The 12,882-nt window shown below is 46.2% G+C and overlaps 1 protein-coding gene across 1 annotated transcript in view; it reads left to right on the top strand.

Annotated features, from left to right (window-relative positions):
* The window catches only part of SPON1 (spondin 1), a 310,921-nt gene extending 300,702 nt beyond the window's left edge, over window positions 1–10,219 (top strand). Inside the window, exons 11-16 of the mRNA XM_068988301.1 lie at window positions 663–845; window positions 3,108–3,278; window positions 3,354–3,521; window positions 4,317–4,481; window positions 6,193–6,456; window positions 7,946–10,219. Coding sequence (XP_068844402.1) covers window positions 663–845; window positions 3,108–3,278; window positions 3,354–3,521; window positions 4,317–4,481; window positions 6,193–6,456; window positions 7,946–8,109 — 1,115 coding nt within the window. The 3' untranslated portion in view covers window positions 8,110–10,219. The remainder of the gene's footprint in view (window positions 1–662; window positions 846–3,107; window positions 3,279–3,353; window positions 3,522–4,316; window positions 4,482–6,192; window positions 6,457–7,945) is intronic.
* The last annotated feature ends 2,663 nt before the right edge of the window (window positions 10,220–12,882 follow it).

Raw genomic sequence — 12,882 nt, 5'->3', positions numbered from 1 at the left:
AGGGAAGTCAGCCCAGGCCCTAGAGTCAGGAGGCAGTGCCAGAGCCCTGGCTTCAGCTCAGGGTATCTCACAGCATCTGGAGCTGAATGAGCTGGGCTCTCCTCCCTGGGCCCTGGGCAAGAAGCCCACCTCGCCCCATTTCCTCAACTGTGAGATGGGGATAATAACAGAGCCTGCTTCCTAGGGAGTTGTGGTCCTTAGCACAACTGATGGGATGGATAAAGTTCTTAGAATGATGCTGGCACATAGTAAGTGCTCAGTGAACACTGGCCATCTTATGCTTATCATGACACTCTGTGTGGGATCCTGGGAAGGTGAGCAACAACACAGAAAAAGCCTACGCTTCCCCACATTGCCCCACGATATGCCGGCACCCGTGTGGAAGCGCTGTCTGCCAAAGTGAGGGCTGGCGTTCAGGTGTTGAGAAGGGACAGTAGGAGACTCTCTCCTTACTATGAGGTTACTTCAGTTTGTTTTAGTGGGATGCCAAAGTACTGTTTTTGAAGGGAAGTGAATGGCTGCTTGCATCGCAGGAGTATCCCACCTCCCAAGGCTGGTCAGCCAGCAGGGATTTTCTTGTCCCCACGTGAACCTGTCCAGGGGGAGGGCCAGTCACAGCTCCCACAGGCTCCCAGGGAAAACGTCTCACATACTCTTCCCAGATGACACCCCCGAAACCTGCATCTACTCCAACTGGTCCCCGTGGTCCGCCTGCAGCTCCTCCACCTGCGACAAAGGCAAGAGGATGCGGCAGCGCATGCTGAAGGCACAGCTGGACCTCAGTGTCCCCTGCCCCGACACCCAGGACTTCCAGCCCTGCATGGGCCCCGGCTGCAGTGACGAAGGTGAGGAGGCACCCCACCAGAAGCTGGCTGACAGCAGTTCAGGAAGGGGGGTCCTACCTGACCGTGCCGGCCTCTCCCATCTGGTCTGGCAGTGCCCGTGATGAACACTAGGACCCTGACTGGACATGTCAGTGGGACTGCCTGCCTAGGGCGACCCTCATCTCCAACAGTGTCTTGAGGGCTGTGAACACAGATGTCTCATGACATCAAAAGAATTCTTGAGATTGACGGACCACCCCCAGCCATGCAAGAAAACAGACACAAGTTATCAAAGAGCTAGCAAACATGACAAATTACAGGTAGCAAGCTGCCTATTTCTAGGCCTTACCTCCAATTTCTAAGAAGCAGGTGAACAGGTTGGCCAAGACTGAACCTAGATCCTTGCCCTAATTCTGTGTTATCCATGCACGGACTGCCTCAGCCCAGGTCAGAGCCCTCACTTCCTTGTGTCAGGGCCTTTGGACTGATCGCAGCAGTTCTTTCCTTGTAACTGGTCAAAGGTCAGGCTTAAAAAAGTCAGGCTTGAACTACACATCTGCACCACCCATGTCATGCTGGCTGAAGCTACGACATGTGCTGATTGCTGTGCAAAGGCCAGCTGCCTACTTTCCAAGGTACAATCCTCTCTTTACCTGAACAGATCTGTACTCTGTGCTCTGATCTTAACTGTCTCAGAGGCACAACAAGGCAGTAAGAAGGGATGGGTAGGCTGGGCTGGTTTATAGAAGGAAGAAAACCACTTCCAAGCTGAGGATAACTGAAGAGACCTTACTGACCCCTGGCGGGTCCTTCACTTGCTGGCTCTTCCTAGGGCACGGTCTTAAACAACCTCTCCTGGATACACTGCACAGTGACTTATGGCTGGCTGTGCCCGGGACGAGGCATTTCAGAGGGGAGTGAACCCTGCAAGCACAGACAGCGTGCAAGTTGTGACAGCCCTAGCAATGCTGGAGGCGCTTTCTCATTCTTGGGGTTGAGATGGCAGGGATGGGTGGACAGTCTGAGGCTTACACGGGGAGCTGAGGTCTTTAACCATCACCTCCAGAGGGGAAGAATTCCAGTGGCTCCCAGGTGGTAACGATTTTTCTGAAAATGGCTGGGCTATGCCTATTGTTATTTGGTGGTATACAGCAGCAAATTTACCAACTATTTTTAATTGGACAGTTGAGTGGTGTTCCGTATACACACACACACACATAATTATGCAAACATCACCACCCTCCATCTCCAGAACTCTTTACCATCTCACAAAACAAACTCTAGACTTATTAAACACTAACTCTCCAGTCCCTTGATCCCCAGCCCCTGGCAACCATCATTCTGCTTTTAAAGAACTGAAGATTCTAGGTATCTCATACAAGTGGAATCATATAGTATTTGTCCTTTTTTTGACTGGTTTATTTCATTCAGCATAATGTCCTTAGGTTCATCCTTGTTGAAGGACATGTCAGAATCTCCCTGGGTCTAACAGGGGTTCCAGCTGTCTTCCACCAGCACTGTCTAGCAACACTGTCCATAGGTTTGGTAACAACACGTAGCCTTCACTCCTGTGTACGTGACTGTGGGTGTGTGCAAGCTGGCCTCATACTGAGATTTCCATCCTTCTTTCTAGCTTCATCTCCCAGTGGCACACACAACACACTCCAGACAGGTTGTTGCAAGAGCTAGTCCCTTCACCTTAAATACCGATATTCTCCACCCAACCAAAGTGCCCTCCTGTGTGAAATCCACCCCAGAACTCCAAGGAGCTTCTCCCCCTCCAATTCCCTGGGGTTACATCTGCTGTCATATTTTCAATACCTAAAATTATTGCCAGTTTATGTGCCCATCTCTTTCTGGAGAAGATTAAAATCCATACTATACACATCTTTTTAACCTCAGTCACCACATACCACTAAGCAGTCAGTAAATTTTAATTGACATGAGTAGATGGATGGATGGATGACTTCATATCCCTCATCCTTCTTTAGAACTAAACAGGCATATATCACTCTCTTATCCATCTAAACATCTTTCAAATATATTGTCCAGTGAAGGAGTAATCCCCAGTGCTCCATGCACCTGGAGAAAGACATTTCCTTTAAAGAACAATTCCTGGTTTAAAAATATGTGCCCTTTACTTTGGCTTCCATCCTCAGTTGCCCAAATGCCCCTGCATGCCAGCTGACCGTGTAATTTCTGCCCTTGGGGGAGCTAGCTCCGTCAGTGGCGCGAGTCCCAGCCGCGTGCCGCCGCGGCTGCAGTGTCCGCTCCCTGTTGCAGACGGCTCCACGTGCACCATGTCCGAGTGGATCACCTGGTCGCCCTGCAGCATCTCCTGCGGCGCCGGCATGCGGTCCCGGGAGAGATACGTGAAGCAGTTCCCAGAGGACGGCTCCGTGTGCACGCTGCCCACCGAGGAGACAGAGAAGTGCACGGTCAACGAAGAGTGCTGTGAGTGGGGTGCCAGGGTGGGACAGGCGCGGGGTCTGAGGCTGGGGCTGCTGACACGACCACCGGATTCCCCAGCTCCCAGCAGCTGCCTGACGACCGAGTGGGGCGAGTGGGACGAGTGCAGCGCCACCTGCGGGATGGGCATGAAGAAGCGGCATCGCATGGTCAAGATGAGCCCCGCAGACGGCTCCATGTGCAAGGCTGAGACATCTCAGGCGGAGAAGTGCATGATGCCCGAGTGCCGTGAGTGGGCGTGGGGGTGGGGGCGCTGGGGGAGAGGATGGAGGCCCTCAGCACTGGGTATCACTGTCGAGGCTGCGCAGGTGCAGGGGGAAATATGGGCACCCTTCCTGGCAGGGCACTTCCCCTGTAAGATGAGAGCTATGGGTGTGTGGACATCATCCAGACCCACAGAGAGTGACCTCCTTTGAAGAAGCAATGCTGAGGTGGCAAGCTGGTGGCCTCTAGACAGCATTCACTTGTAACTGTGATTTTATAGGACCCCAGAGTATCTTTTCCAGAGGTTATACATGTAGGCAGGTTGTACATTCCCCTTCTTGCTCTGCTGGACTTGCCTGTGGCCCCATAAAGCAACACATCTGCTCTACACACAAATGTTATATGCCCACACATCACTACAGAGAGGCACACATGCTAGGGATTTTAGCACCCAAGTGTCCAAAAACACATCATTGAGCCTATCTTTTAGTGCATAGTTCTTGGGGCATGTGGAATGTTTCTGTCTCTAGTAAGACCCTATTCAGACCCTCGGGGTGTTTCAAGTGGGGAAGTGTGTATTCGTATAACGGAGCCACATTATGAGCTCCATCTGGGCCAGGGGAGATGCAGAATGACAAGAACAGTTAGTGGTTTGCTGAGCCACTCCTGGCTCCATAAAGGTCACTTGGGTTATCTAAACCCACTAGTCAATTTCACTTTACTCAAGGGGCCTGAGTGGGGGACAAAGGGTAGAGGGGCACCAGATCAAAGAAGGCAAAGGGAGCCAGTTCTCAGTGGCAAACCTGGCTCTTGGTCTAGACACCATCCCATGCTTGCTATCCCTGTGGTCCGAGTGGAGCGACTGCAGCGTGACCTGTGGGAAGGGCATGCGGACCCGCCAGCGGATGCTCAAGTCTCTAGCCGAACTCGGGGACTGTAATGAGGAGCTGGAGCAGGTGGAGAAGTGCATGCTGCCTGAATGCCGTAAGTCCTGGCGCTCCTGGGAGCCACCTCTCCTCCTCTTTACCAGGCCTGCACGCTGCTCATGTTGCTAGGTCCTGTGTATGACTGCTAGTTGGAGAATCCCACTACTGTCTGTGAGACACCCAAACTGCTGTTAAGTCTAAACAACAGGAGACTTAGATGGAAAATGGCACAGGTTCAATAAAATTTAATTTTGTAGTTCCCCACTCACCACCCCTCCCTCAATTTAGAGGCCAGTTTGACCCATGGGTTTTTCCATTTTTAAATTCTATTCCTCCCCACCCATGACCAATTTACCCATGACCAGAAGGTGGACATTAAACCAGTGGTTCCCTGATATGAAGACAGGCCAGCAAGTAGAGCCCTCAAAAGCCCCATACCCACCCTCATCTATTCTCAAATCTCTATGACCAGCTGAACTTACTATCTAAGGAGACAGCCCATTTTTCTGGTTAGTCTTCCCAGAGAACTTCTCTTCAGGTGGTGGAAAATCAGACTCGTTTGCTAGGATCTGTTTTTCTGGCTTCCTCTGAAATGCACTTGCAGCCTCTGTGCTTCCTCTCCCTTGCAATTACTCAGGCTGCCTGCCCAGGGGCAGATCCCAGCTCTGTCCCTTTACTGGCTGTATAAATCTCAGCACATTATTTAGCAACCCTCTCCCTCATCTGCTCTGAGAATTAAACCATATAACTAGTACAAAGTGCTGAGCCCACCAAGGAAGTGTGAGCCTCCACAGCTCATCGGAGCTGGGGCTCTGGAATCTTGTGAGATGCTGTTACCAACTTAAACAAAACTATATCCACAGGGCCCAGTGAATGGAGGGAGAAGAAAAAGAACATTTATGGAACACTCACTGTGGGCCAGGACTGGGCTGAGAGTATTATTACTTCACTCAGTCCTCACAACCTATTAAGAAAAATATTGTTATCCCTATGTTGTAGATGGGAAAGCTGCTGGAGCTCCCACAGGGAGAGAAGGGCAGACCATGAACAACATGAGTTCTCTGTAGATCCAGCCAGCCTGGCCCCTACTTTGCAGAGACAGTGCAATTTGGAATCATCTGCCTCCCTAGAAGACATCCTGAGAATCACTCAGAGGTGTTAGCTTTCCTCCACGTGTGTGAAATGCTGGCTTCATGAGAACTGGCTGAATAAGCCATGACACCACTTGGTCCTTCCCTACTGCATTTTCTGTCTCTGACTTCTGTGTTTTGATGATTGCCAGAAGACCCAGGATGATGTGAGAGCAAGAGGCGCTGCCTGGCTCTTACTGCAAAAGTCACAGTGTCCTTAGCATTAGTCCACAGGGGTAAATGGCACCAGTGAGCTGTGCCTTCCCTCAGGGAATCAGGGTCCTTGGCTGTGGAAAGCTGGTCTGTGCCACCTGAGGCTAATTTGACAACACTCTAGAAGCTTAGAGAGAGCAAAAGGCTCTGAGCTAATCTTTAAAGTCCCTCCAAAAGCCTTTTCAAATCATAAAGAGGGTATGTGGGTTTCAACTGGGGCCCCATTCTGCCTCCACTGCTTACCAACCATGTGGACTGGATCGTCAGTCTTTCCCATGAGCCTCAGCTTCTTCTTCCATAAGAACGGGGTAACAGGACCTGCTCTGCATTTTCCAGAGGCTTGTGTTGAGATGTTCAAAGAACAGTTAAGTATACAGACCTTGTTTCAGACGAGAGCTACACTCATGCCCATCTGTGTCTTGCCAGCCATTGACTGTGAGCTCACGGAGTGGTCTCAGTGGTCGGAATGTAACAAGTCGTGTGGGAAAGGACACATGATTCGAACCCGCATGATCCAGATGGAGCCTCAGTTTGGAGGCGCACCCTGCCCAGAGACTGTACAGCGGAAAAAGTGCCGCATCCGGAAATGCCTCCGAAATCCATCCGTCCAGAACCTGCGCTGGAGGGAGGCCCGAGAGAGCCGGAGGAGTGAGCAGCTGAGGGAGGAGTCGGACGGGGACCAGTTTCCAGGTACTGCCCCGAAGTGTGGGCCGGCGTTCAGGGAGATGTCAAAGCAGTATGGGTCTTGTAGGAGTCTGCTAGTAAAAGAAGGGTGTTTCAAGGGAGCAGGCGTTGTTATTGCAAAGGCACGGAGAAACCCAAGAACAAGATACGTCCAAGTGGTAAGTGGGCTCTAGAAGAACACACAGTATAGGGGGAGGCAGGAAACCAGGCCGCAGACAGAGGACAGGGACCAGACCAGGAAAGGTCTACTGGCTGCTGAGGACTTGATCCTGCAGGTGAAGGTTTTAAGTAACAGACTGACTTTAATAGGCCTGTGTTGAGTGGTCTGGAGGTGGCAAAAACAGAAGCCCAAAGACTGGTTTAAATTTTCTCTGTAGACAAGGAGAAAGCTTATGTGTCCCCCTCCTTCAGTATAACTTAAGGAGTTCCAAAACTTAAAAAAAAAAAAAATCCCACTTAGGGCTTCACTGCTGAAGAAGCTGGTCCCAACCAAGAGCGCAATATCAGCAAAACAATGAAACAATAGCTGGGAATAGCTTTTTGCCTAATATCATTTCCATAGTCTAATATTAAATATAAAACCAATAGCAAGTAATAAGTCATTAGCAAAACAAAAAAGTTGAGAAATGTGCATAAAAATGACGTACGACATAACCACATCTATTTAGAATGCATTCCAGTATCAAGTGACAAACTTCAACAATGCAAAACCACAATCATCTTCACACCAACCTAGTATACATAGTGATTTTTTTTTTTTTTAATTAAGATCTAACCTAATCTTGGGGTCAGGGAAGTTTTCTTTGAGAAAGGCAAGTCTATTTACACGGGAAAAATAATCAACTATACCTGAGTTTACCTGATACTGGGGAAGCTAAGTACTTGGGAGAGCAAAGCATTAGAGGGAAGTGGTTACTTGCTCCTTGGCTGGTTGCTGCATTAATGAGCCACTCCAAAACAAATGAAATTTATAGGATTCTGTAGGGCAGTTACTTGGATTGACTTAGCTGGATGATTCCTACGGGATTTAGCTTAGGCTTATCTGAGTGGCTGCTGTCAGGTGGTGGGCTGGAAGGTCTAGAATGGTCTCACCTGTGTTTCTGGGGCCTCTCTCCAACTGGTCTCTCCAGCAGATAGCCACACTTGCTTACACAGTGGTGGAAAAGGTTCCCAAGGGCTTTTTTCCAAGCCATGCTTGCTCGTGTCCCACTGGCCAAAAGCAAGTCATACAGCCAAACCCAGATTCTAGGGGTAGAGGAGGAGACTCTGCTCCTTGATGGGGAAGAGCTACAAAGTATTAATGGACCATTTTAATAGTCAATCACCTATGAGCTAACATATGTCATAAGAACTCTAATAACTTAATAAGAACTCAACAAAGTATTACATACAAAAGCAGAGCAGTCCAGACAACTACCTAGGTTTGACTACTAGAGTTCAGCCTCCTTGTTGTTCTCGCCATGTCTGCTGGCCTAATCAGGCCTTATGCTTTCAGGCTGCAGGATGCGCCCTTGGACAGCCTGGTCAGAATGCACCAAACTGTGCGGAGGAGGGATCCAGGAACGCTACATGACTGTGAAGAAGAGGTTCAAAAGCTCCCAGTTTACCAGCTGCAAAGACAAGAAGGAGATCAGAGCGTGCAACGTCCATCCGTGTTAACCAGGGTACACGTGTCCCAGGGCTGCACTCTAGACCCCCAGAGGCACCAATGGCTGGATCGTTTGTTTGCTTGTTTGTTTAAGGCAGTTTAAATTGTGTACACTAGTTTTCATTTCTGCAGGGTGGTCTGCCCAGTAGTCCTGTGGATGCTAGGGCCACCCTTCTGTACACTTCTTGGTGGGCACAGAGAGTGGGGATCAGGGCAGGGGCGTGCGGGGCTCCCTCATCCTTAGCTGGCCCTCCTCCAGCACAAGTGAGTAGTGTCAGTCACCTGTGCTGAACAGAACGTGTCCCTCTCGAGCATCCACCTGGGCAGCAGGACAGAGACCCCGGCCTCCCCAACATGGAGAGGCAGCTGTGCCCGCAGCTGACCCTGTGCGTCGGTGCCAGGGCGCAGCAGCAGGGAGACTTTCCTGATTGGGTGGGAGTGAGAGCAGATTCCCCTCATTCTTGCCTGTGGCCTGCTTGCTTGCCTCTCCTCATTTAGTGGAACTTTAGGGTCCCTTGTTGAGTCTCCTCAGTCATCAGCAGTTCTTGGGGAAAACAGCTGGCAAACATGAAGAGAAGCACTGATGTTGGGTGGCTTTTCTTCTTTCACTGAGAAATTCTGAATCCAGTATCTCAACCCCTAATACTGGTGGTTCCTGATACTCCAAAGGAAAGAAATGATGGCTGGTTTTTAAAAAAAATATAACCAGTTCTTACACCTGAGGTAAAACATACTGAGTCTAGAAATTATTAGTCCCTTCTTTTGGGTTTTTTTTTTTATATAATTCTCTTAGGAAGCCAGATCCTAGACCCTTACTAGAACCACAGCAGCAAAATTGGCCTCTAGAGCAGTCCCAGGCTTGAGTTTTTTTAAACCTTCCAACACAGACTTTTAAATCAGCAAACCAGTTTCTAACAAGAAAACCTTTTTTTCAGTTATGCAAACATTCTGCCGAGTTTGTCTCCAGCCCACCAAGCCATTCCTTCAGCAAAAATACTATCTTAGAACTTGAAAGGGTTTTTATAGTCATAAAATTTTATATGTAGAGGGGAAAAAGTGTTTCAGAGACCAAGATAAATCCAGGGAGAAAGGAATGTCACAGAATCAAGTTAGCAAAAAAATCTGGTGGGAAGTCAAACTTACATACATCAGCCCTCTACACCAAGGGTCTGGTCCTCTGACACAACCATAGGGAGGGTCATGGTTGTCCATCCCCTTCCAAACACAAGCACACCAAATTCAGGGAGACTGACTACCAAGGATTAGTGTAAAAGGACATTTTACCAACTTAAGTCCATCAGCAGTTTCTACTTATTCATTTACTGTTAAAATTACTGTTCTGCTCTTGTTGCAGGCATTCTTTATCGTGCTTAATCCAAATATGTACCATGGATGAGATGCATACAATGCTTTGAATACACTACTTTAAGAATTTGCATTAAATACATCAGGATATTCCAAACACAACATTATATATATATATATGCTACAGCCTTGAATCTGTACTGTTTTAACTACGAGAGAGACTATTCAATAAAAAACTCATTGGGTCTGTCTTTCGTGTTTTAAACTAATTCAGTGTTCAGAAGGTTGGGTCTTTTTTTTTTTTTTTTTTTTTACAATTGTTATCCATTTCAGTCATACTCAGTAAGAGATATGCCTTTTGCACCCTCATTCTGGAGGGACCACTATTCCCATTCCTGAGCTTTCTGGGGGTCTGATTGTTTGTTTCCAACATTATTTTTTTAATCCTTCAAGTGAACTGCTTTCTCCTCCCTTGTACAAAGCAGTACAAAATATAAAGAAATAAGAGGTTTAATTTCTATTTGCACAAAAGAAAAAGCCCTGATCTACAATCTGCTTGCTTTTCCAACATTACTCTTAGCTACCTAAACGCATCCTTCCTCCCAACCCATGAAAATCAAAGCTCCACAGAGTGGCAATTTCTAAGTAACAACAAGCCACCCTAGTATCTCATGTTCTTGTTTGGTCCCTATTTGGGTAAATTTTAATCCAAATTTTGGAGACTTACTTAAAACCAGGCAACTGGTTAATGAATAAGAATGGGTAACATGTTTCTTGTTACATAAGTGTTAACTCTCTTTTGTTTGCAAGGGGGAATTTATACGAAACGTCAAATCTCTTTCTTACCAAAGTCTTGTGTTAGGTGGTTTACAGTTTTTCTGGTTAACCAATCTTTTGGAAATAAAGACTTTTTACTACAAAATAAAATTTGTTTGGACTTCCACTTGAGATAGTAAACATATCATAAGACACCCAGTAAAAACTGCCATACAAAGAACAACTATAATTGTGTGTATTTTTATCAAGGCCAAACCACTCTTATTCAAGACTTCAATTTACATCCACATTTTAAAATGAAGAAAATAAGATCAGAGGTAATATTCCCCAATCAGACAATGGGGTCACTCACCTGTCACCTTGCTGATGCATTATTTGAAGATACTCTGTTGTAGCAAATAAAAATAAACCCTGGGCTTCTTCAGACCCAGAACTAAAAAAAAATTAAATGATGTTGTGCTATTTTTAATTTGGACTTTGTATATTAAACATGTTTTAGACATAGTCAAGATCTGTGTACTTACTCCAGGAAGTAAGGATATACTATACATTCTCATATGACCACAATTCTCCAGAAACTTTTAATCCAGGTCAAGTCCACAGCTAAAATGTCAAGACACAAAAATCTGCCATGTCAAATTACTTCTGTGACCTAACAAACAGCCCACATGTTTCAGTTTAAAGGAGTTAAATATTAAACTGTACTAGGACTGTGCAGTTGGCCCCCTTTCCCCTCAGAGTTAAATATTTACGTCCTTAAGAAAGGGACAGTATAGTCCACATAGGATTATAAACATAAATGTACAATCTCCAATTACAACACAGCATCAAAAAAGACGGACATTCTACTATTTGGTGCTATTAAGTTTCATAACTGAACAATTCAGTTTTTTATCTTACTCAAAATAGGGAGAATAAATGAAAATAAAATAGTCCTTTCTGAAAAAGAAATGCTGTAACAAACTACAAATAGCAGCTGAATGCTAACAAGCATGAAGATAATTTTTCAATTTAAATCCTTTGAAATCTGTGAGCAAAAGATCTGTACTAAAATGTCAAATTTAAATAATGGCATCCTTGCTTTAGACACACTATTAACTGTGCTCTGTTGGGCAGAGAAAGAAGCCTGGGTTCAAACCACTGTGTTATTTTACCTTTTCTGGCCTCAGGCTTGCTAACAAGCTTTCTTACACTGAAGGATTTCTCTGCCCACCTCCACAATTTGCCACTTTCTATCTTGAGAGCGAGTCCTGATGGTATCCTGGCAGGAGAGTCACTGAACGCCAGTTTTACCCCACCAGTCCCTCGCTCCCTTGTACACCAAGAAATGCCTGCTTTGTGTTGAAGCTGGCTTCAGCTGTATTTCTATCACTCAGGACTGAAAATGTCCTGGAAAAAGAAATACAGATGCAAAACTTTCACCCAGCTATCATCAGAGAAAAATGCAGTTCCAGACTTTTCACTCAATGTAATGTCCTAACAGGAGATAGCATTCATTATCACTTTCCCATATTGCTCTAAATTCTTCATAAATCTCAGAATATGTCCTTACCTTCTTCCTGGCTTTACAACTTACTGCTAACAGTTCTCGTATTTTAATGGTACTCCTACTTAAGGTAATAATTTTCATAGTTTAAAAGTGTTCTGTGTTTAGACATCCAGTGTACTTCAAATATTAAGAATTTTAAGTATTAGAAGGGACAGGGACCAACATCTTATTCAAGACTACTGATTACAACACTGAGAGTTTATGAGTCTCTTTTGGCTAGTGTAAGCATGTAACTCCTACTGGGTGATCTTAACCTGGAAGTTACCAACCCATCTAAGAACTCAGATGGGCCACTCATGAAAAATCCCTGGATCTCCTGCTCCTCACACACTGCATTAGTGCCACTCCGAGAGAGACTACAGCCTGAAAACATCCACAAACCGACCATTACCATCCTACAACGAAAGACAAATTAAAAGCATTCAGAAACTTTTAATTTGACATTGCCACAATAGCCCAGAGGATGATTATTTTTCTAACAGTTCATATTTGGTATTAAATTTAGTACACTGTATCCAGGACAGTGGAGATTAAAAAAAAAAAAAAATTGTTTTTAAACTGGCCCTTCACCTCAGTCTGAGAAGCACTGCCCTATGCCATCCTCATTCATCAGTCAGAAAGGAATGTCGCCCGCAAACCAGAAGCTTCTCAATCTCGCATGCAAATGGGAATATCCACTTCTAAGACATGCATACCTACATGTCTATGACTGAGTGCCCTGCACTGGCTCATTTTCTTATTCCTCCAACATCCTACCCTATCAAGCAAGACAGCTGGCCCACCAGCCTCTGATTCGGCCACAAAATTTCTCCGAATGGTAACCCTAGCTTCCTTCCTCCACTTCCTTTTCCTTCAATCACGCTATAACCAGATGACCAAAATGAATCTCTCAAACTCACCAGCACCCTCTGAACACGCACTGCTGCTCCTTATTCCCCAATCCTTGCACAGCACCCAAAGCTCTTTACTACCCTCAACTTCCTTGACAACAGTCTCCTGAGTCTTTCCAATTATGGGCTGCTTCTCTTGGCTTTCTTCTGCCTTTTAATTTCCTGAATGTTCGTTTCCCCAAAAAATTTTACCCTGGATGTTCTCTCAAACACACTTTCTGCCTCAATTCACTCCTACCTCTCCAATCATTAGCTCACAACAG

This window comes from Capricornis sumatraensis, chromosome 16 (assembly GCF_032405125.1).
Source record: "Capricornis sumatraensis isolate serow.1 chromosome 16, serow.2, whole genome shotgun sequence".
In the NCBI taxonomy this organism is placed as follows: domain Eukaryota; kingdom Metazoa; phylum Chordata; class Mammalia; order Artiodactyla; family Bovidae; genus Capricornis; species Capricornis sumatraensis.
This window is presented reverse-complemented; position numbering and strand designations above follow the sequence as displayed.